The 24314-nt window shown below is 45.4% G+C and overlaps 2 protein-coding genes across 7 annotated transcripts in view; one reads left to right on the top strand and one right to left on the bottom strand.

Annotated features, from left to right (window-relative positions):
• The window catches only part of UBE2Z (ubiquitin conjugating enzyme E2 Z), a 16929-nt gene extending 11930 nt beyond the window's left edge, over positions 1-4999 (bottom strand). For 3 of the 4 annotated variants that reach the window (XR_003254533.1, XR_003254532.1, XM_026071834.1), the window contains exons 1-4: positions 4826-4999; positions 4455-4503; positions 3800-3877; positions 3350-3525 (exon numbers count right to left, since the gene is read on the bottom strand). Coding sequence is in view for 2 of the 4 variants with exons in the window: in XM_026071834.1 (XP_025927619.1) it covers positions 3350-3525; positions 3800-3877; positions 4455-4503; positions 4826-4965 (443 nt within the window). In the remaining 2 variants the exon portion in view is untranslated. The remainder of the gene's footprint in view (positions 1-3349; positions 3526-3799; positions 3878-4454; positions 4504-4825) is intronic. The other variant, XM_026071835.1, reaches the window with a different exon arrangement.
• Positions 5000-5201: 202 nt separating this feature from the next.
• CALCOCO2 (calcium binding and coiled-coil domain 2) lies at positions 5202-18394 on the top strand. Of its 3 annotated transcripts, none has more exons than XM_026071861.1 (13): positions 5202-5285; positions 8623-8811; positions 9415-9517; positions 9923-10056; positions 10469-10594; positions 11096-11223; positions 11762-11852; positions 12671-12793; positions 13510-13596; positions 14656-14751; positions 15431-15560; positions 16260-16297; positions 16805-18394. In XM_026071861.1, the coding sequence occupies exons 1-13, from the start codon at positions 5283-5285 to the stop codon at positions 17006-17008; spliced, it is 1452 nt and encodes a 483-aa protein (XP_025927646.1). In that variant the 5' UTR covers positions 5202-5282; the 3' UTR covers positions 17009-18394. The 3 variants fall into 3 exon arrangements, with proteins under 3 accessions (XP_025927646.1, XP_025927648.1, XP_025927649.1); XM_026071863.1 differs by lacking the exon at positions 5202-5285 and adding an exon at positions 5612-5720; XM_026071864.1 differs by lacking the exons at positions 5202-5285; positions 8623-8811 and having other exon boundaries at positions 9447-9517; positions 9865-10056.
• The last annotated feature ends 5920 nt before the right edge of the window (positions 18395-24314 follow it).

The raw sequence follows: 24314 nt of genomic DNA on the forward strand, positions 1-24314 counted from the left end.
CGCCGCCGCCAGCACCGCGGCCGGGGCCGCCTCCTCGGCGGCCGGACTCTCCGCCATTCTGCGCCCGGCCTCGGGGAGCTCCGCTTCCGGGACTCCGCACCAGCGAGTCCGCCGGCCAGAGCGGCCCCCGCCCCGCGCCGACACCACCGACTGCCWGCCAGAGCGTCGCCTCCACCGCTCCCCACCCGCCGCTACGTCGGGGCGAGACCAGCCCGCCCACTCCCGCCGCAAACTCCCCCCAGACGCTATAGAGTCTGCCTCTACCGCCAGAGCGCCCCTCCCACAGAGACGCGGCACGATAGAGCGTACCCTTCTCCCGGGGAGCCGCCGCGCCCCCTGCCGCAGCGGGGGGCTCCCGCAGCCCCCGGACCCGGGCCGGGGGCCCTGGCAAAAATGTGGCTTTTTTTTTTCCTCCCCCCTCTCCCCCCCCCGGGAAAAAGGTGCGGAAAGAAGGCCTCACAGCCTGGGGAAAGAGCGCGGGGCAGGACAGGCGCTGCCTGCTCAGCCTCGGTGCCCCACACCGGTGTACGGTGCACACTGGGGCAGCCCCACCGTGACCCTGGCAGCAGCCCCCATCCCGTCCCAGGGCTTCGCAGCCCCCCTCAGCCGCTACCGGCAGCTCCGAGCTCCTCCRCCCCCTCATCCTGCGTTTGCAAGCACAGCAAAATGGACGGGAGGTAAAATAGCCTGCCCGGGGCTGCGCAAAGCKGCAAACAGGAGAGGCCTGTTACTGCAAGCTTGTGGGAAATTAGCRGACGATCTCTCATGTGTACAACACCTTGCAACACCACCTGGAAGCACTTGGCTACTTTTCCATTTACAGGATCATAGTGCAACTGTGACTGACCGATTTTAATTCCAAGGTCACTTTACCAAGGAGATTTATATATTAAGTCTTATTTAGCCACAGTTTCATAGACAAAAGATCACTGCATGGAACAATTAAGCGTAACTTGCCGAGATGCTGAAAAAGGCCAGGTAACACAGCGTTGCGTTCCTGAGACTATAAATGTGAGCACAAATGAGGCTGATAGCTACTGCCTGCTAACACACCAGTTTTAGACTTAAGATTCCCAAAGCACAGTGAAGTATTACTGACCCGGCTATTCAGTTCATTTTAGCTCTTGACTGGTTAATTGCTCTGCCATTTTCCCCCTCCCCACTTTACAGGAAGCATAGATAAGCTTTCCAGATGTTCAGAGAAGTCTTCTTCCAGCAACCCCTCCCAAGACCAGACAGCCTCAGAGGTGGTAGCTGTCTGTAACACACTATACAGAATTCTCTTTAAAGAAAACAGCAAAGAAGCACACAAGTTACTTGTGCATCATCCCCTCTGCCAAGACAAGAATTTTCTGCTACATGTAACCTGCTGTCTAGGATGCAGCTTGGCACAGCTGGCATTGAGGACAACACCTGAGCCCTGGCTACAGTAGCAACGCAGGCACAGTGGATCCAGTCTTTCCCATCGCGTGGTTACATGTCCCCAAGAGTCAGCCTGGCTGAAGATGTAGGATTTTTCCTTTCTTGTTCAGCCAGTAAGTCTTACCCTGGGTTCTTTTTGGTTTCAAAAATCACATTTCTCCAAATAGTCTCATTGACAGTTTTTAGCATGAGTCAAAATTCTTCTCAGATGCTATTACTCCTAGTCYCCTCACAGGGTGCGAGCAGCTATTAAGAATGAAGAAAGAGTAGTTACAGTACCCCATTCACATCTCAAAGGAGGTCACAACTATGTTTCAGAGGCTTTAACACACACAAGAGCTGCATTAATTCAATTACCTAAAGCAGATTACCAGACAAGCTCCCAAAATGGTCACCTTCCTACCTTTCTTAAAGGCACAGCAGTCTTACCACAAAGACCAAGATTCAGGTTGGATTTTAGAATTTCTCCACAGCATGCTCCCATCTTTAAAATAACTGAAGCATGTAACTATTGGGGAAGAAGAAATACAATTGAGCTGTGGACCTTTGTGTAAACTCTTTGTGCTTGGAAGAGGCCCATGAATAATGTGACCTTGAAGCCAGCTCTTCTTTCTGAAAGGAGAGAGGATATGGCAGTGCGTACCCTTGCATATCTAGTGATAATTTAGCATCCAAATGCCATTAATACACTCCCATCTTAAGTACGCTCGCTTGCACCCATCGCCTTTTCAGCATACTGTCTTTCAGCTGCAAGAGAAAGGCACAGTATTTTCAATAGCGGTACATGGAGAAAACAATGCTTTGTCAGCTCACACACAAGTATTTGCTTTATTAGGGCATTTCTTGTTGGGATTTTTGAGATTTTGGATAGATTTGACACAGATTATTGTATTCATAGAGCTGCAGTTTGAGCTCTTCAGCTCTCTCATCCAGCTGACTTTACATTAGTTGTCCTCCCCTCCCACCACCATTTCATATTCCCCCTTCTGCTTTACCTACACCCGTGCCCATACACCTAGGATATGCCTCTCTTCAATCCATACACCAGCTCCCCCAAGGATTTCCTCATCGCTGGACCGAAACATAAGGGGGAAAAAAAAAAAAATAAAGCCACCAGTTCATTTAGAGAAATCTTTTCTTTAATTGTCAGTCTGGAACGCTCTGATGGAAGCAGACTCAAACCGCAGAGGACAGAATGATGGAAGCCACAGCCAGGGTCAGAAGCTGTCACATAGCAAAGAGGATAAGGAATGCCACCATCAAACAGAAGAGACCCATGGCCTCAGACAGGGCAAAGCCCAGGATGGCATAAGAGAAAAGCTGCTGCTTGAGGGATGGATTCCTGGATATAATACAAGGGGCGGGGGAGAAAGAGAGAGAGAAATGGATTCACAGTGAGGAAAAAAAACCAACCAAACAAAAAAAACACAGCCTGTATCACAGAAAACCAGGATTATCCCACACAGGTAATGCATTTTGGAGCACAGACCAGATTTATGGCAGGCAGCCACCAGTTGGAATGAGGAACCCATGTTTTTTCCCCCCTGGTTTTAATGATTGCCAGTAGACATGTCAAACCCTGAAGGCTTGTTTCACCTGACCTGGCAGTACCAAGCAACAGTTCCTGCTAACCACTACTGCTTCATTTCTTCTAGAGGCAGGCAGAGCTCCACAGAGCTGCTGCATCATTCAGAAATAAGTAAAGGGAGTTTAAAACAATCCAGGAACTTTCTTTTGTATTTTAATAGAATCATGGAGTATAAAAATCCTTTTATACTCCAGAGAGCACTGCTCCAGTTAAACACAACGGTTGCATATATACATTAATGCAGAATTGAAAATATACTCCAGAAAAGGATCTACCAATCTACCAAACTGACTGCTAGAAGAGGGGAATAAATTCAGGCCAGCTTGGCATCTTGCTTACCTGGCATAGCCAATGATCAAGCTGCCAAACACTGTCCCAATACCTGCTCCTGAACCAGCCACCCCAACCGTGGCAGCACCGGCACCAATGAACTTTGCAGCAGTGTCAATATCCCTGGAAACAGCACTGGTCTGGAACTCCCGGCGGCTCAGCTGTGGATGGGAAACACCAGCTGGCTGTGGGATACAGGAGAAAAGACATGGTAATGACACACTTTTTTATTTTCCTTTTTTTAATTAAAACACTTCATCACCATTTTTCCTCTAATCAAGGCAGAGCAACATCAGCCAAACCTGCTAAACCATCACTGATCTGGGCTAGAAGCTATGTCCCCTTACCAACCACCCTCTTGATATACAAGTTTACTTTTCCATCTCAGTAGAAACCATCAAGTATCACAGATAGTAAACACAGAAATATTGGACCCTGTTTACTACACCAGAGTCTTACCTGTACAGTCTGAATCTCAGGCCTGCTGAAAACAGACACTGAAACTGGCCTGGCCAGAGCCCTGGAACAGCACCGGAACTGCAGCAAAACACAGGCAATTAACTCTCAGTTGGATGCCTCCATGCTATCCCTCAGAAAAGAGCAGTTATTTTATGAATAAGTCTTAGAAATTTGTGAAAACATCTTGAGAGTGAAACAAGACTAGAAAACAAAAGCATATGCAAGTTTAAGCTACTTCTAGTTTAGCCAGTTGGGCTAAATCTCCAAGGAATTTTGCAGCAGATCCCACACCGCAGCACTATGAGGATCATGTCTGCTGCATCAGAATTTAGTCATTAYTATAATTCCATACATTTTCTTCCTAACACCACACTTTGAGAGAAGAAGGTGAGTACCTCTGATGCACAAGTTAGCGGGAGCCCTTGGGCTTACACTACAAAGCACACCTACTAAAATGATCGGTATTGCCTTCAGGTCACCAGAGGTGACCTTGCTTCCCCTCCTTATTAAAGCCACGGCGAAACAACCCCACATGATCCCCCCGCGGTTAAGGGCGCCCAGAACAGCACTTTGAACACAGCACCAAGAAGAAAGACTTCCCAGCCCTATACCCCCACCGACTGCCGCTACCTCCTTCTGACAAAAGGTCACTTACCAGAGCTGGAGAGCTGAGGAGAGCCACAGGGGTCTGCATTTTGGTTAATCTATTGGGGAGAAAAAGGGGAAATAAGAAAAGAAGGAAATGGAAACCGCGGAGTTGCAGCCACCGGCCCCCAGGGCCTCAGACAGACACGCAGCGGCCCCGGGCTCGGCCCCGGGCTCTGCCCCGCTCCCCCTCCGCTGCCTCCCCCCCCCCGGCCCCGCGCAGGGCCGGCCCCGCCGCTCCCCGCCGTCGCGCTCCGCTCCGGCCCTTCCAGAGCAGGCGACGGAGCGAAGGGCGCGACGCCGCCCAGGCCCGGCGCTGCCCCGCGGCCGGCGGAGCTTCCCCCCGGCCCCGAGGGGCTGCGGCGGCTCCGCGGGCCCCACCTGCTCGCGGCGGCGGCGGCTCTGACAGGACCCGGGCCCCCGCCCCGCTCACCTTGCCGTGTCCCCCCGCGTCCTCCGCGCCCATTGGCTGCCGCCGCCCGCGCCGCGCTGCACCCTGGGGCTACGTCCGCGCTCGCCATTGGCTGCCGCCGAGCGGCAGGATCCGGGACAAGGGGCCGGGCGAGGGGAGGGCGGTACCGCCGGCGCGGGCTGCTATTGGGCGCTTGTTTTGATTCCCTGCGGGCTGGTTGGCTGGCGGCCCGGAGGTCCTCCAGAGGACCGTGAGGCGTGCGGAGCCGCTCCTCGCTCCGCCCCGGACCATAGAGATTACCGCGCGGGGCGGGGCGGGAGCGGGGCGGCGGGGGCGGCCGCGGCCTCCGCTACGTGCCAGGCCGGCGCCTGCTTTGCTCGCCGCGCAGCGGCAGCGGTTGGAGCCCGCTTGAGGGCGCCCCTCGTTATGGTTGTTATTATTATTATTATTTTACACGTCTACGTTTTTCTTGGGTTTATTAAAGCGCCCGAACAAAGCCCGCGGGAAGCGCTGCTTGCGCCGTTGCCGGAGCCGCGGTTCGGTTCCGCAGCCCCGGGGGGCCGCTCGGCCCGGCCCCTGCGGGGGTCTCCGCGGTGGGGTCCGCCCGCGGCCGCTGTGTCCCCCGTTCCCCCCCCCCTCCCGGGGGTTTCCCTCCCTTAGAAGGGAGCGCTCAGAGGGGGCCTCCCCGGCGCCGGTAAGGGCGGTACCGGGGGGGGGGGGAGGTGGACCCACAGCGAACTACAAGTCCCATCAGCGCGGGGGGAGCGGGGCCGGGCCGGGCCGGGCCGGGCCGGGGGGGCTCCGCCTTTTCCTGCTCCTCCGGCTCCGGCCACGGCGCACGCAGGTTTCCAGCGGTGCCTCTCGGTGAGTGAGCCGGGGCGGGGGGCGGCGGGGTCCCGTCCCCACCGGAGCCTGACGGCGCCGGGGGCGGGGGGCCGGGGCGGGGGTGGCGGGGCCGGGGCAGCCCCGCCGCGCTGCGGCGCCGCCGCCGCTTTCGCTTTCGGTTCTTGCCGGAGCCCGGGGGCGGCGCGGGGGCTTCCTCGCCGCCGCCGCCGGGGTGCGCGGAGCGGGGCTCGGTGCGCGTCCCCCCGCCCGGGGGCTGCGGCCGCGCCTGGGGCTCGCTCGGGAAGGGGAAACCCGCGTTTTTGTACGTTTTCGGGACAGTTTTCTACAGTTTCGGGAGAGAAAACGAAAGAAAAAAAAGCTAGAAAATGAAAGGAAAAAAGGCAAAAGGGGAGGAAAAAACCCCATCCTGACAGCACTCTCCGAAGGAGGCTGGGCAGCCGATACGGGAGGAAGTCTGATGGGTTACTTGTTCTGTCCTGCTCTGGGCACGGGATAATAATATCCCATTACCTCAGCGCTGGGCCGGGGCTGCCCGTTACTCATTAATGTCCCCAAAGAGGTGGCTGTCACCGGCTCCCTGGGCAGCGGCCGCCTCCTCTCCTCCTTCCCTGGCTGAAGGCTGAAGAGCTGTTYGCATAACAAGTTGCAAAATTTGAACATTATTAAAATGCTCTCCTCTACTTCCTGTCTTTTTTTTTTCCCCCTGGGAATGAACTGGCACACCCATCACAGCACTCTGYGTGGGCACCAGGTTTACTTTTCTTCAAGATCACAATGATTTTCTCCAAAACCAGCATTTTTTTGCAGCAGAATGTGTTATTTTGCTACATCCAGGCATTGACATTTCATTTTTCTTTTTCAAGTTACTTTTAAGCCTTGTGGCAGCTTGAGCTCATATCCTGTTCTGAAGCTATGCAGTAACATGATTAAGGCGCTATCCTTGGATTTCTTCTTCCTTTTTTTTTTTCTGTCTGTTGGCTGACAGCTCCTTGTGCATTTGGATACTGCAGATCATAAGGCACATCAGGGTAGGAAAGATTGACATCAGCCAGATGAAGACTGAGGCTTAGATTAATCAGACATAATTTCCTATGCTTTAGTGAGATACCTAAAATTGAAACTGTGGATTTCCTGGGGGACTAAGACACATCCAGCCTGCCTAGGGTTGACCTGCCCTCTGCTTCCAGCAAGAGTAATTCTCCAGCCTCCCTACGCAACATGCTTCAATGCTCTGTTATCGCTGTTCTTTCCAGCTGTGCGGATAACTTTTCTCTTCTGAACACAGCCCCACAATACCCATCTATGTTCCTGCCTGCTTTTCAGGCCRTTCTTTGGTGCAGGATGCAGGTGGTGTCTTTCTCAGCGGAAACAAAATAAAGGGTTTCAGGTGGTTCATTTCCATGTGAGACTCCTGGATTTGAGATGACCTTAAAAGCCCAAAGGGATGGCTGTTTCAGATGAACTTTTCCCTCCTTTCTGAGGTCAAGACTGGCTCTCTGTTGCTGTCACTGAGATCAGCTGAGGTTCTGCTTTGGATTCCTGGAATTGAATTGTGCAGGATTGGTGGCAGGATTTTCTCAGCAGTGATCTGCCTCTTGCAGATTGCCAGCGCTGAAGTCTGGCTGCCTGCAAGACGTACTACCAAAGAGTGTGATTTAGTTTTCTGTTTCCAGTCTTGCCTAGGCTCTTGGAAATTTGGATACTGTTTTCTTAATAGATGCCTCCACAATAGATTTATGTGGTCACAGTGTCACAACACACTGAAAAGTTTTCTGTATAGATAACTCATGCAAAACCTTTAATGCTATTTGTTGACCCTGCTGCCATGCAACATATTCATTTCGATACTGGGAATCGCCTTGCAGTTTCACCGTAGTGGTCACGAGTAGCAAGGCTATAATAGCCTCCCAACACAGGCTTGTAAGACAGGACTACGACGACCTGCCCAACCAGGATCTTCTCTGTGCTCTTCCATGGGAGCTGAGCTTAGCAAGGTATCTTTCTTCCCTTGGAGCCAGAAAGATGAAGATGAAAGATGCTGTATTTGGAGGTCAAGTCAGTGCATTGGATTTAAATGCAGAAAACTGAGAGGCTTTTTTTCTTTGGAGTTTGCTTATTATCAGCATGAGTGTGTCTGGTGTGTCTCATGATCGTCCACCAGTGAAGGTGGAGTGCACTGGGGGTGGGACCRCAGGATCCTCGGAGATCCCACTGTGATTGATCACAAGTGGTTACTTTGCTCTTGTATTACCCTCTGCAGGAGCACTTCTTTGATGCGGTAAAACCTCTGCTCCTTTCAAGCAATATGTTTCCAGATTTTAGAACAGGTGATGCACCACCATGGTAGCGTCCTAGTGGGGATGTGCCTGGAGTGTCAAATCACGTTACAACCACAGCACAAGGCTGCTTGTGGAGACAGCAGGCTTTCCAGCAGGGCTGCAAGCACGGGATCCCACCAGGAGGCACACGTGCCCCAGCTGCTCCCAGGCTCCGCTGCCTCTCTCCCACAGAGCAGAGCTGCAGGACAGTTGGCAGTGTCTGGTCCGTGCTGTCCCGCGCAGGAGAGAGGCTGCAGTGCCACGCCGGCAGTGCGAGCGCTCCAGGCGCTGCGGCTGGGAAGCAGCAGTCAAATGGATGTGTCTCGCACGTAACGCATGAAGCTTGACAGCTAGGTCTGCTAGAGGATGTCTACCCTGCAGACTGTGCGAGCTGCGACGGATGTTGTGAGCTGCCTGGCCACAGCAGCAGGGACTCCAGCGAGTTCACGAGCCTTGCTGAGAAGCCTTGTGTGCCCATGCAGGGGCTTTCAGATGTTACAGCTACGTCATTCACAAACTTTCCATTCTCATACCCTTCATTGATACAACCATGTTGGCAGCCTCTGCAGATTAGATAATCGCCTTATTCTTTCCTCTTGCAGAACTCCACGATGGATGAGACTTCAGACGAACCTCCCACTTCTGCTGTCCTCTTAGATGACTGCCACTTCTCCCAGGTCATCTTTAATAACGTGGAGAAGTTCTATGTTCCTGGAGGAGACATAACCTGTTATTATACACTCACAAACAACATTGCTCCTCGCGGGAAGGACTGGGTGGGCATTTTCCGGGTAAGTGAATTCTGTGAAACCCAGCGTACCAAGTGTGAGAAGGTAGCAGCCAGCAGAAACAAGTAGCTTGGCATCTGCTTACTTCACACTTGATCCCTAAGAAAGGATTTAGGGCTTTGGTAGAAGAGGGTGAGGGATTTTTTTCAATAATAAGCTTGTGTAATGGAACATCTCTATTGCACCTAGGGACAAAGTACCAGACCTGTTGTTACCTTGGGGAAAGCAGAGTTTCTCATTTTCATGCTGCATGAAAGGCTATTCCAGCTTCACTTTGCAATTAGAACAGCTTCAAGGCTGATCAAACAGACTCTGATTCCCAGAACCAATGGAGAATAACTACATGGTAGACCATTCTGGCACCATCCTTTCGAATGTATTTCCTACTTCAGTGCTCCCCTCACCCACATACACTCATGGAATAAACTGGCAAATAGCTTTGATTGTCCTTTTATGCATAGGCCACAACTCTAAGTTAGGAGAGCGATGCAAAAGTCCTGCCATTAACTATGTGGAAATATACTCCAAGTTATCACCTATCCTCTAGAAACTGCCATAGGATAAATGTGAACTTTGTGATCCTGTGTAACAAGTTTGCTGTTGTAGGTGGGATGGAAAACAACCCGGGAATATTACACGTTCATGTGGGCTCCTCTGCCCAGTGGTGTCAGTGGTGATACTGCTGTGCAGCAACAGATCCAGTTCAAAGGTCAGTGGGGAAACTGGGCTGCCCGGGGAACACGTGTGCACATGCATGACAGCCACGCACGCAGAGTCCCTTCCCGGATCACTCTGCATACCATTAATGAGCATTGCATGCAGAATTGCAGATCATCTGCAGTACTGTGCTTAGGTAAACTTATTTCAAAGAACTGGAGCGATAAATTGGTCCCATAATAATAGCCACAAAATTTCCATGTGTTAAGTTCTACTATCTTGACTGAGTGATATTGTTTGTGTTCTTATCACTGGCGCAAAGAATTACTCATGGTGCAGGAACAATATTGAACTAGGATGTCTCAGTTTTCTTAGATTCCGGCTTCCTGTGTTATATAGTTGAGAAGCCTGAATAATTAGAAGACCCGTTTGATGGAGTTGTTGTGTTTGTTTGAAGCTTACTACCTACCAAAAGATGATGAATACTACCAGTTCTGCTATGTTGACCAGGATGGAGTGGTCCGTGGAGCCAGCGTACCTTTCCAGTTCAGAGCAGAGACTGAGGATGATATCCTGGTGGTTACCACACAGGTATGTCTCCTCTCTTCCTCTGTTTTTTCCTGCTTTTGTCTTTTATTGGCACGTGCTAATTGCTAACAGGGAGTGACCCAGTAAATAAAACGTGGAGCTGGAACGCAGCAGACCTGGGTTCTGTTCTTGGCTTTGCTACTGATCTGTTGCACAAATCAGCACCTTCTGTTTCTCTACCTGCCGTTTGTCAGACTAGCATACTTAGACTGTGAGCACTTCACGATGGGGAGTGCCTTAATATGTAGTGTTTCAGGGCATTTTGAATATTTTAAAATGAAAATATGATTTTCATGGAAGCAAGCTTCCATTAGATGGGAGTAGGAGCATGCACACAGGCAATAATTGAGGTGATTTAAAGACAAATACTCTTATTTCACTTCCATTACGACTGAACAACCATGTTGCTTGACAGGGAGAAGTAGAAGAGATTGAACTACAAAACAAAAATTTGCTTAAAGAAAATGAGGAGCTGAAAGAAAGCTGTACAAGTCTCCAGAAACAGAATATGGATCTGCAGGAGCAACTCAAGAAGACACAGGTACAACAAAGAAGTTTAATATATTAAGTCAGAGGCTTTAAGTCTGAAAGACAAAAAGAGACTGAGTCAGGCCTTGCTCCATTGTATGCTTCCAGGAGAAAATTAAAGGAATTTCTGCCCAGATTATCTGTCTAATCCTTTACAGAATCCTACAATACTTCTCCAGAGATAAGAATGATAATGGTGCACAAGAGGCATCAGCAGACACAGGAGTCACATGGGAAGGAGAGTATTCAAAAATGTTTTGTAGACCTGTCCCAAAATCACAAGGCCAGCCCTGCTTCTGATGTTCTTCCATCATTATTTTCTCCTCCTTCAGTTTTGCTCAGGGCTTAATATAAATAAAACGGGGTCTGAAGGAGTGAGCAAGATGCAAAGGGGAGATTTTGCTCCTTCAGATGGGCTTCCTGGAAGTGTTGCATTAGAGGGGTTTTGCAGTTCCAGAGCAGGACTGTTGCTTGGGTTCCACTTAACTCCCATTGATCTGATTTTGATTTTCAGGAGCTGCAGAGTGGTTTTGAGTCTCTAAAGAGCAATACAGAGAAATTGGAGCTGGAGCTGAATTCCCTGAAAAAAGAAAACAAACATCTCAAGGAGCTGGATGACTGCAGAGAGGCAGAACTGCACCAGTAAGTGTATTTACAGCATGTCTCAAAACAGGAGTTCATGAAAGCACCTTGCCTTTGTGTATTGAGTTTTCTTGTCTGTTTAGTGTTCATGAAAGGCAGGGGCCGTGTGTCTACAGGTGTGCTTAGTGCTAAGCTCCCGAGCAAGAGTGTGAGCAACTCTTTAGGGCTTGGATTTACATTCAGATGAACCAAACCTCAGAAAAACCTCAGTGTGGCGACGACTGAACAAAACTGACTTTTGGAATGAATCCAAGAGTTGGAGGTGCTTGGGTTTCTCTGTAAGCTTGGGTAGGCGACCCCACGCTGTGGAACTCTTCCAGGATTCACAAGGCCTCCATTAACTTTGCACAAGCAAACAAGGCTTTGGAAACCCCCCAGCATTCATACAAATGAGGGTTACTTCATTTCAGTCTGGGTGTGGACAACCTGAGCTTTTTATTAGGTCTGGAAATGTAGACTGCTAGTTTTGCCTACCAAAGTGTGATATTGGGAACGTGGGTTGTTGAAAATACGGTGTATTTTGATTTGTTCTGAGTAGACTCAAAGAGCAAATTCAGAATGTGACCTCTGAAAAGGAATGCCTGGAAACCAGACTGAAAACAGCCCTGGATCACATGGATCAGCTGCAGGTAGAAAACATACAGTTGCCTGCCTCTGCTTTTGTGAATTGTATCTGAGGGTCTCTGACAGAGAACTGAACAATCTCAAGCAAATATGTAGTGTCTGAATTCCTTTCCTGATTACCTGGGGTCTTTAGGAAAATGTGAACCTATTATATGGAACCAGGAAACCTCAAGAAAGCTATATCTTGGAAGGAAGGGTAGAGTGGGATGTGTCAAGAGAAATTGTAAGGATTCTTTTGTTTATTCCCTAAACACATCCCTTTTGCATAGAGGTTAAGCTCACCAAAATAAGACTGTTGTTTACCTCCTGCTAGCTAAGGAACAGGTACATAAAAGGATGGGTCAGAAAACAGTTCTATTTTGAAAAACATTCTAAAGTTATGTTAAATACTTGGGTGAAAACAAGACTTCTTGCTGGGAGGTATCTGAAGGGAGAAGGTAGACTGAAAATAGCTTGGTTGCTAGGCCTGGGACATGGGAGACCCAGAACGGTATGATATCTATCTGGCCACAGAGTCTTTATTTTCCTCTTCTTTCTCTGACTTCCCAGACTAAAAGTGTCATTTTGAAATTTAGAAAGCTCCTCAAAGAATATATGAATGAATACTGTGTTCTGATGAATACATCAGCTTCAGTATATCCCCATGTAACTATTCCCAGTTTCTACAAAGTTTTTGGTGGAAAAAAGTTAGCAAAAAAATTTTTTGAGCAGCCATGGCTTGTAGAGCTTTGCTATGCTGTGCTTTGTGCAGCAAAAAGTGCCTGTGCTTCTCAGTCATCACTTTTTTTTTTTTAACCTTCTGTCCATTCTTCTTTCTCCTTAGTCTCAGGTGTTGAATTATGAGAAAGAAGTGGAAAATCTGGCTCGTCTGGACCATGACAAGACTGAGCAGCTTGAAAGTTTGAAGGAAGAGAATCGCCAGTTGCGCACCACTGTAGCTGAACAGGTAAAGCCTTCCCTGAGTGTCTTGGTGCTTGGGGGAGCCCGGGCAGCGGCTCTTAGAGGAGTCCTTGGCAATGAGCAGGTACAAATATTGCTCAACCTTATGGAAGGTCTGGGGGATTCCATGACACAGAGAAAGAGTACTCTCCATGGTGGCATGGTTGTGCGTACACACAGCCTGACAGGTTCTTATAGTACACAAATATGTTTTAGTTTTGGAAGAAACACCTGTATAGCTAGATTTTGTAATTCTGATTCTCTGGAGCAAGAAAATTCAGTCTCTGCCTTCATCTCTCTAGAATCAATTCCAGAGATGAAGTAGCTCAGATATTTAGCTGATTGCAAACTGGTGCATCTACCCAAACTGTTCCAAGACTGGGACTTATGTGTAAATAAAACAAGTTACCCTAAATCTGCCCCAGTCCATATGCCATTAATTTTACCTCCAACAGGAAGCTGACTTATAACTGGTGTGAGATAGCAACCCTGTTGGTCTTCTCTCTGTTTATGTTTTTGTCCCTTTCTCATCTTTAATATCTCAGATTTGGCTTTTAATAATCAATAAAATAAGCAGGAACAATATGGTCAGACCAAAACAAGCTGTAAACAGTTTGAATTTTCTGTTCTATAGTTTGGTGCTCTGCTCCACAYCTCTGATACCTCTTTTCTTTGATATTCCCTTTGCATCTCTGCCTGTGCAAATCTGGGATTTCTGTGCAGGGGGAGCACAAGGAGGAGCTTGAACGTGTCCTGGAGAACCTGAAGGGGACGGAGGCCAGCCTGTCCCTTTTTCTACAGAATGAGCAGGTGCTTGGCTTTTCTGTGGGTACAGCTGGGGAGACAGGCCCAAAGGCACTGAGCACAAAGCTCTCCTGTGTTGTATATAAGCTGCTGTTACCAGTGCAGGAGAGTTGACGTTTGCTTAAAGCACTGTTGGTCAACCTTTTACAATTTGCAGAACCTTCACAATTTCCCAGTGATGTTGCAGATGACTATATAAGAAACTTAAACTTATGGACAAGAGGTTTTCTTTTCTTAAGTAACTTTCTTAAGTAACTTAAGTTCTTTTCTTAAGTAATCCACAACCCCAGAGCTGAAAATGACTCCTTGAAGGAAAGTGAAGGATATAAGAGAGTGAAAGAGGGTGAAATGCAGTAGCATTTCTTTCTGGTGAAAGAACCATCATTTGCAATGGCTGAGGCCGTTCACATCATCTTTAATCTGCTGCCCTGAGTCGCCTTCTAAAGGTGCTCCTCTCTGTATGTGCTATTCAGGAAGCTGTTGGAGGCAATACTCTGACTTTGGCGTTGAAAATTAGATGCCTAAAATAGATGATGTGATTACCTCTGCTGTGATGCCAAATGTTCAGAATTCTTAGGGTGATACTTTGAGAATGACTGCAGAATCCTTAAGTACTCTAGCTTATCTAATTTACTGATTTAATTCAAGAGTCAGCTACAAGATTAATTCCTAAGGATGTACTAGCTATCCACAGTCAACGCAAGTCTCACAGTCCCAAGAAACCTGGCAGACTGGGAGAGCTCTCACCTGTCAGGGTGCATTTTTCAGCTTTAATTGTTCCTTTTCTTCAACATCTCCATTTGTCTGAGCTGACTTCTGTCTCCTTTGGAGGTCACATATCATCTCTCATGTTGTAATGAAAATACAGAACTTAAGTGAGTGGTGATACAGAGATGTTCCAGGTTACAAATTATGAAATGGTAAGACTCATATTGAAAGTGAAGGTTTATTTGTTGGTAATAAATGCAGCAAGGCAGCTAATATATGTGAACAGTGCTCGAAGCTCTCATAGCTTTTTGTTTGCTGATTTCCCACTATTCACCAAATAACACTGTTCCTTCACAGCATCAAAACCGCGACTTAATGAAAGAACTTGAGGAGAAGAAACATTTGTTTCAGATTTTGCAGGCAAAAAAGAATGAAACTGATAAGGAAAATCAGGTGAGAATTTGGCACAGCTCCCTTGTCCTTCTCCTGAATTGAATATGATATAAATATTAGTCTGTTATTCAGTTTCATTAACCCTACTACCAGATGGATTGCTAATTGTGCCTGCACACAGACCATCACCTAAAATCAGGCTGCCGTGCTGTCCGTGTGCACATACAAATCACTGGGCTTAGACTCACAGTGTATTGTTGCTGCCACCTCTGTACAGCCTAAAAGGAAGGGCCCAAAAACTTGCAGCTTTTTGCAGCCCATATTAGCAAGGGGTTTTTCAAAAACTCGTCGTGTTAACTCTGACACCTCTGAAGTGAACGGACTTATTTGTTTAAATGAACACAGTCTTTTCATTCAATCTAAACAGTGACTCTTGATTTTGTTCCTTACTCTGCCATTTTCTACACGACTTCAAGATCATTTTTTATCTTTTAAAACGTATTACTCTCTTGTGCTCATCTTGTCTGCCTTCCCAACAGGCCACAGAATAGATCCTTTCAATTCCTTACCTCACCTTCCTATTCCATCAGACAGGACAAATACTGATCTACCTAAAAGGAGCTACAGAGCAATTTTGATTCTGGTATAAGAGGAGCTATGTTAGTGCAAATTATGACTTCTGTCTGAAACGGTCCCCAGAACTTCTGGAAATTCATTCTGCCCTTCTGTCCCTTTGCAGGAACTAAGGGAAGAGAATGCCCTCTTGAGACGTCTCTCGCAGACTGCAGACGCTTCTTTCTTCTCACCATCTCAACACCAAATTCCACCTCCTGCAATGGGAAGCCTTGTGTTTGGAAATCCCTACTATGGTGAGGTTACTTGGCATTCTGTCTGAAAGCACAAGTCCATCTAAAATCAAATCTGCTCCCATCCTTACCTCTGAGAAAGTGAACCCTAGTGGGAGAACTGGGTTAGAATCAGAAATAACTGAAGGATTAATGGATTTGGACTTAAAAAAAAAAAAAAAAGTTCCACCTGCACATACTGAGGATATGTTTTTTTTCTGTACTGTTTTGACCTTTTGGCTACAGGAATAGAGCGTGTATGTGTAGGAAAATACTTTTATCTTTTTGCATAACTTCTAAGAAGAGGAATTTTGTCCTCTGTTGTCATTGTCAGAGGAACCACAAGTACATGGCAGTAAGAGTCTCAGCAAATTATCTTCCCTCTCAGATTGAATGTTTGTAGAAAAGAAATTCTTAGCAGCTCCTCAGTGCAGCTTTGCATATGTGCAAATGACTTGACAGCTGCAAAATACTGCCAGGTGTTAAAAGTTGACTTAAGTGATCAGCTGTCTGCTCATTTTCTGCCAAGAGAGACAACTATTAGCTAGTTTATTCAGCTGTGAAACAGCTAGTTCTGTGGCTTATGTCCAGTTTCCGTAGTCCTAAATATAGAGGTCTAGATCAAGAGCCACATCCTCATGTTTCAAGAATTACTAGTTATCAGCATATTACATTGTTAATCATTTTGTTGTGGTTAAATTAACTCCTCTTTTTTTTTTCCAGCTTCAGGAGCAAACCTGGAGGCAAGAGCTGCAGACGTAGTAAGTAATGTACTTTATGGACAGGAGTTAGTGGTTTGAAATGAGAAGCTCCAAGTTCAGCTCTGTAGCCAGTTGTCCGCATACTATTCTAGTCCTGGTAAGACAGTGGACAACAAAGTGGAGCCATGTATGCCTAACCTGTAGAATTAATAACAGTTGTTGCTGTTAAGGAAGAGAGAGGAAACCGTTGACCTTAATCTTCAAGTACCAACTTTTGGCAGCATCTAATGTCAGACTGTGCAGCAGGCAGCTACTAGATACCTTATTTCATATTGGGGACATGAACATGTGCTATGTAGGATGGAAAGTCAGAGTACCTTTCAGAAGCTCTTGGCTTGAAAGTGATAGTCAGAGAAGCCTGGACATTTGAAACTTGAGAGTGTTAGAAATCAGAAAGACTTGAGCAGAACTGATGATTTCTCACTATTAAACCTTTCTTTTTCTTCCTCTTTTAAATGCTAATGCAATGTTTTAACTGTCCTTATTTGCATTTGCTTTGCATTTCAGGCTTCTATAAGGAAATGCCCCATGTGCGACGAGGTATTTCCTGAAGATATTGATACAAGTCAGTACGAGGCACATGTGCAGAGCCACCTTCTGGAGTGCCCACTCTGCAGTGAGACCTTTGAAAAGTCCAATAAGCAGGTGTTTGATGATCATGTTTATTGTCATGACCTGGAAAATAGTTCTGAATTCTCATCTGCTGTGTAGAATAGGTGGCAGAGGCCGCAGTATAGAATAGAGCAGAATCATTCTATAGGCTTGATTCATGCTAATAGAATCACCCAGAAAAGACTGAATATGCCACTAGTACTGCAATTCTGAGTTTTCTGTTCCATGCAGCACATGACCCAACACTTAAATTGGTTCAGACATCCATATCCTGAAATTGAATCAGCGTCATCAACTTAAGTCTTCTGTCTTGGTCAAGTATATGTCCTTGTCAATTGGTCACAATTCCTGTAATTATTAATTTAGTTCAATGTGGTTTCGGTACTTTAGAACAGTCCATGTAACCATTCATCCAAGTTGGGCCAAGTAAAGAGATGTGGTGCAGCAATTTTCTGTACTTGGCTGATACATCTCTATTATAATGGTTTAGTCTTTAATATAGCACTGTGATTGCTAACCAAAGACCAGAAACATTGTATAATCCTTTAGGATCAGACTTTCAGCCTGCTCACCTTCTGGAACGCAGAATTAATTGCTAATAAATAAAAATAACTAAATAAAAATGTATTTTCCTCTCTTCTTTCACCCTCAGTCTTAAAGCAAGTGAAAGCTGTATATTTATAACAAGACTCAATATCTGTTTGCAGAGCTAAAGGTCTAGGACCCATCCTTCCAGCAAGCAGGCAGCATAGCTTGTTGTGGAGCAAGGCACATAAATTGTTGTCCCTTTTCTCCATATGACCAGATTTACAGTGAATAGTGATACAGTCAATCTGTGCTTGTGCAGTCAGTCTAACACTTGTCATGCATCCATCTCATATTGAGGAAACCCAGTGAAATGTCTGCGACTGGGAAGGTCGGTATGGTGTAGAGCCCGTAGGAAAGCAGGAGCTGAATTGTCCTGACAGAGCAGAGCATATATGGCCTCTCAATCAGAAATTGGGCATCCTCCTTTAAAGGACATGATGGATCTGGATTATTTCCCTTTTATGTTTCTAAGCCTTCTTGCTTTAACAAGAAGAGCCTTTTCTCACACCAAAACATTTTGATTCAAAACTATTAAGTGCCTTGGGATATTACAATGCTTTGTTCACAGATCATTCAGTTGCTATTTTTATTTCTGCTTTGGGGCTTTCAATTTATGACAAACATGAAAGGGTAAAGTTTTATTTTCTACCTGTATTAAACTGTGTGTTTACTGCTGAATAGCTGCAGCAATAGAAAATCCTAATAATTTCTGTAGAGTTTTAAGAATAACAGAGATTTCAAAATGTTTACTGTTTTGATTTTACACACACAAACTTTTTTATCAATCTAGGTTTAAACAGAGTATTTCTGTACTATACTGGTAAGCATTATTTTAATAAATCTGTAACAGAAAATAAGAGCAAACAAAAATAAAGCTATACTGAGAAAATCCTTCAAGAAGATGTCTATGTCTATTCATTCTTAAAGAAAAAAATTGGAGGAGTTGATGGAGTCATAAGGGAGCTATTTGCAAGCTTTCAATTACTTTTTGAAGCTTCTGTCTGACAAAGTACTTCAGCACATCTCTGAACGTTTAGCATGTAACATGGTATCCCTATAGTTAGTGGGACCACTCCTGTTTATCAGAAAGCACATATTTAGGTGGCTGATCCTCACTGGCTCCTCACAGCATGGAAATATATCAAGAAGGTCAAAGGATAATATGGGGTAACAAGAACAAACCAGAAAAGTAAAATGAGCTGTATGGGCCATATTTGTCCATATCAGTTCCAAGCAGTGCTGATCCAAAAACCTACAGCTGATTAAAACAATTGAATTTCTATTCTGTCAGAGGAACATTCTGTATTTCAACACTTTTTTTTCCCCCCTCAGATCAGGAGAAGTCTGAAAAAATACCCTGGACACTAAAACATTTTTTTTTTAATATTTGGTATTGTACAATCGAAATGTTTTGACATTATTGATTACCCTGATGTAGTTCAACATTTCTGAAATGTTTTTATTGCAACCACAACTGAAGATTCCATCAAAATGAAGCTTTTTTTAAATTTAATATTCATTTCCTCAGGAAAAATTTACGTCTTTTTTACAGAAGCAGATCTAATGTGGAAAGACACCAAAGCAATCTTTATTAAAACTCTGGTAGTTGACCCAGTATCAGAATTATTAGACTTGTTTCCTTTCTACTCTGTTACTAGTACTGGCTTCAACAGCTAATATCATAAACCCAAACTCGGTTACTTGGGCTTAGAGTTATGTCACGATCCCATCTATGTCCTTGAGCTATGAGTGCCCAGTGTCAGTGCCCCTGAATTGCCTCGCCATCCCTTTTACACTGGTACCTATCATTTTCCGCTTGCCTGCTCCTATCATTTCTACAAATCTCTTAGAGGCCTATTTTGAGGCACAGGCCCTGTGACATAGGCAGCTAGCGGGTGACCGGCAGGGGGGGTTAGACCGCAATAAATCTCATGATGATGCTGACTTTTTAAAGTATTTTAAGGTATATCATTTGTGTTCTGTAATAACGACACAGATTCAGGCTCCCAGCCACATACTTTGGCCTGATGCAGGTCATATCTTCCCTATCCTGGGCAGCCAGGGACCAATTTATACCTAAGCACAAATTACATCATATATTTTCTGACCAAGTTTTCATTTTGCCTGTAATTTACAGCATTATTTATGTTACTGCTGCATTTAGCCCTTGGAATCACGAGAGGTTTCAATCCTAGCTCAATTTTATGGTTTAATACAGAAGTAGCTCAAATGGCTGATAATTAGATATAGCTCTACTTTGGATAAGATCCAATATTCCATTGGTATGTTTTGGGTAAGAAACATGAAAGAAAATTTCAAAGGGATGGTAGGGGGTTGGCATAGTTTATACTGGAACCCATGTAGAATCTGAATGAACATCTATTAGAAATGTATTTAAAAGGAGGCTGTTATAGTTTGTGGGCCAAATGTCTGGAGATACAAGTCTCACGATCTTTTTAAACCTTTACAGGGCTTATCAGTTCATACCAGCTTAGGAAGTGGCCCTGTTTGGTTTTCATGAGCGATCACTGCTCTGATGCAGTGTTGTGTTTTCTGTTTCTCTATCCAGGCAAACTCGTTCAGCCTCAGAGAGCTCTCCTTTCTTTGCCTGGTTTTCCCTTGCTTTTTGGTAGACCATTTGCCTTCCTTTCCCAAGAAATTGGGTGTTCCCATGGGCTTTTTCTTTGCCATTCACACACACAACTGTCTGAATAGATCTGTCTATGGGGAATCATTTTCCAATTAACAGGTATATCTCTTTATGTGTAAAATGCAAAACAGATGACAATATCTCTCAGCTGCAAAGGCATGCTGCAAATCCTAACTATGGTCACAGAGGGCATCATATACTGCCTGATCTCAGTTTTTTCCACAGGAAAGACCATTGTTTTCCCTGGGAAAAGCTACTTTCTGTGCAGAAGAAAGAGACAGGTCACGAAGGAGACAGTTACAGATCCCAGACTGTCAAACTCTTTCAGCCCTGAAAGTCAGAGTACTTGAAAGGCTGCTGAAATAAATGATAGGTGGCTCTGCTTCCTTCAGGAAGTCATTCCCAATCTTATGGTCACAGTCACCTTATTCATATTAACAGCCTCCTTCCTCCACCCTTTCTCCTCCTAGCTCCTCTTCATTTATCCGTATCTTCCTTCCTCATCCTGCAGAACAGTTTGGACCCCCAGGACTGTCTATCTGCTCCGAAATCACAGTGCAGAGGGTTCAGGGTGCGGTAGAGGGGGGAGGTAGCGGCATGGAGCACAATCCATCTGGCAGTGCTGCCTCTCCCCGTCTTTCGCCCCCGCAGAACCGAGCCTGGGAGCACTGCTGCTGCTTCTCTTCGCTTCACCTTTAATGAGACTCCTGCGGAGAGCAGAGGAAGCAGAAAGGAAATAAAAAGATGCCTGACAAAAGCATTGTAAATAGACAAGATGCAGGTGAACAACAGAGAAAAAGGAAAAAGCGGTATACAAGCTAGCTTGATTTTAAGACATGGCAGAAGAGATCGATAATTCTTTACAGCAGCATAATACACATTCTAGTGTTTAACGTGGTTTGATCGTCAAAGTCTTTATTTCAGGGGTCGGTCCTGTTTATGTGGAGGTGCTCCTGTATTTGACATGTCAGTGATGGGGAGGGGAAGAGAACAGGGAAGGGAATTGTTGTGGAAAAAATGTTCTAAAATGACACCTAGACCGCCACCACAGCTTGGTTGCTGAGAAGCTCAGAAAAATCTGGGGAAGAAATGCTCATATGCCCCTGTGAGATTGAAAAATTAAGATAATGTGCTTGTGCAGAGCTCTTTTTGTTGCTTACATTATTTTGTAAGGACAAATCCCTGTTGTATATCTTTGTTCTGCTGTGGAGACCCAAACTGACCCATTTCTGCTTGCACAGAAGTCAATGAGTCCCTTTATCTCTAGTGCACTAGTGCAAATAGTAGCCAGGGCAGTGCAAAGTGGGTACATAATGCCATGAAATCAGAATGCTACCATTTATCACCCTCCTTGTACTGAATTAAATCACTATTTGAAATGCACTTAAAGAATCAAACCTTTATAGTTTAGTTGGTGAAAGGATTGGGTCCCAGAATTACATCAGTTGTTTTCTCTAAACAGCTATTAGCCTCCTCCATTATACTAACAGAACTGGTTTCCATCCTCTGGCTCATTTATTCCAAACCAGCATTATTGAAGTGAATGGGGTCTAGGCCCTGGATATTAGAAGAGCTGTTGGTCTACTCATAAATAACAAGTTGTCAAGGATTTTAATGGAAACCCTTAGAGTGCTGTAAATCTGTGCAGTTCTGCTTGCATCCCCTCCCTCATTTCCATCACAATATCACTCCAGCGGGACTGCAGCTTGCAGCATGTGCCAGGCAGCCTAGATTGGTAGGACACGGGGGAAGGAGAAAAAAAAAGCTGGAGATGGGGTGGGGGATTCAGAACAGTTGGTACTGCGGAAGCATCTGCTGGGTGGCCGGGTACAGAGTCACCTGGCCTATTCAGCGTGGAGAGGGGGAAGGGTTATTCATCCAGSGGGACCGGAGCACGGGAATAACAGAGCCACGGATGCTTGTGGAATAAAGACAGATGTGTTGCAGTTTACATTTCGCTCCATTGGTCTGTGAAGCAGTAAATCTTGGCAAATACGGGGTTTTCTTACTTTTTGCTCACATTTTAAGTTGTAGAGCTACTGCAGTGGTATTGCATAGACTATCCCTTGCTGTTAGTCAAAGAGGACTTTCCTTTTCAAGATGATTTGTTTCTACCTTCCTAGCCAGTCTAAAATACCGTCACTGAAAATTTAACACCACATCCTGACCCAAATAGCAATGTCTGTGCAGTTCACTGGATGCTAGCCAGAAACTGGGTTACTACAAAGTATGGCCCCTTGACCTGCATTTTGTGTCCACATAATCATTCCTAAAATATCTGCAGCTTAGCTGCCTGCGTAGATCAAAGCACCTTGCTATATACAACATTAAGGCCTTCTAAGAAGGAACTTGAGCTGACTTGTCTGCTCTCTGCTGGCTGTATGATATTACGGGATATAGTATGATCAGCTTGAATCAAGCAGGTACAGCCATGCATGTGCCCATCCTACTCACGCTGCAGAGAGCGGACTGCATGGGGCTCTGAGGGGTAGGGTGGGCTCCCTCCGGGCTCCCTCCCCTCTCGGGCATCAGAGCTTGGTAACATTTGTACTCAAGGTCAGTTTAGGCTTGCGTCCTGGTTTACCATGTAATATAAATAAAAAAACGACATCAGTGACAAAGCTTCTGCTAGCTTCAGAGTGCCCAGGGATTATAGTCTTACGTAATTACTAGTCTAGCACTGAGAGAATAAAATACAGTAAAACCATCAGCAACACAGATCCTAAATTAAAATAATTATTTTAAAATATAGATCCTTCCACGTTACAACCTCACAGCTCCTGACAAACACTGAAGAGGAAGGCCTTATGAGACTTAAACTCTACATAACATAAATATTACCCCTATATTACAGATAGGGAAACTGAGCTATGAAGACATGAAGGAATCTGGCCAAATTCTCTCAGTAAGTTTGTGGCGTAATCCCCCTCTCTCTCACCAGATTTAAAATTCATTTTGAGAAAAGCTGAATAGCACAAGAAGTGAGGCAGGATGGAGAAAAAATGGATGGCTGCCAAAAAGGATTGATGCCCTTCAGTCTCACGGGAGTTTTTAACCCTTCCCAATGGTTTTCCCAGTCTGAAAAACCTGGTGTGGTTCATCAGCCTGTACTTCTCCTCTACTGATCCATAAGAGATTTGCCAGTGGGAGCAGCTGCTTCTAGAGCGAGTTGATAACACAAGCCCTGAGGCACTTACRTCTGTACGTCTCACACTCTGCCTGCCTCCCTTCCCAGGAATAAAATGAGACTGGGATATTGCATGTGCTTTTATAATGTGTATTCCTATGGGGCCTTGGTCACGATTAAGGCATCTAAATGCAACTGGAAACAAATAGTAACAACTAAAAAGACAAAAGGATGACCAGTCTGAACATTTGTTAAACTAAAATTGCTTCTATTCAAAAATAAGTTGCAGTTTCACAAGCCATACAGTGCAGTTGTTTTAATTCCTTTTCTAATAGTTATATTTTTAAGAGCAGCTGCTGCACATGTTAAGTAGTACTGCTGAGAGAGCCATATGGATTTTTAATCCCTAAGAGTTATTACATGGTTGTAGTAGTATATATGACAATCCACGATCGTCTTAATGGAGTCATTAGAGTTGACAATCTTTTCTTAAAGAGGGCTATTGTTAGAATAAATCTGACCCAAAATATAGGAAAGGTTTGGGAGAAGGGCATTTCACTAAATGAATCGGAGAACACCAATATCTTTTTTTAGGCAGCTCAGTATTTTTTACACCTTTGTAAAAATGCCTTCTAGATTATTGCAAGATAATTTTGCATTCTGTCCTTTTGGAACTATACCTAGAAAGTATGTCTTGAGATGTTATTGTTGCTTTATATTGGTGATTTTTTTTTAACAAACCAGTCAAAATGGAGACACTCCAACTTTCTTGCAAGCTACCTACTAGAATGTCCCTCTGTTCTTGAAGGAAGAATTCTTAACAAGAATACTCCGAGTTATAATCCTAATATATGTTTTGGAAGATTCATTAACATTGAAAGAGATATTAAATCCTATTTCTCAGTGAACTTTTCTAGGACAACCTCTAACGATGAGAATGTTTCTTGCACTTTATTCTAAAACATGTGGCCCAATAAGAGACAGAATAAAGACTAGATGAATCACTGTTAGATCCTGAATGAAAATGTCTCTACTCCCAG

The sequence above is a fragment of the Apteryx rowi genome, unplaced genomic scaffold (assembly GCF_003343035.1).
Source record: "Apteryx rowi isolate R43461 unplaced genomic scaffold, aptRow1 scaffold_331, whole genome shotgun sequence".
NCBI classification, from domain to species: domain Eukaryota; kingdom Metazoa; phylum Chordata; class Aves; order Apterygiformes; family Apterygidae; genus Apteryx; species Apteryx rowi.

Excerpts from the sequence above, each read along its gene's own strand:
- CALCOCO2 (XM_026071861.1), top strand. Across the intron at positions 9,518-9,922 it reads GCAACAGATCCAGTTCAAAG|CTTACTACCTACCAAAAGAT; the intron begins GTCAGTGGGGAA and ends GTTTGTTTGAAG. Across the intron at positions 10,595-11,095 it reads AGCAACTCAAGAAGACACAG|GAGCTGCAGAGTGGTTTTGA; the intron begins GTACAACAAAGA and ends TTTGATTTTCAG.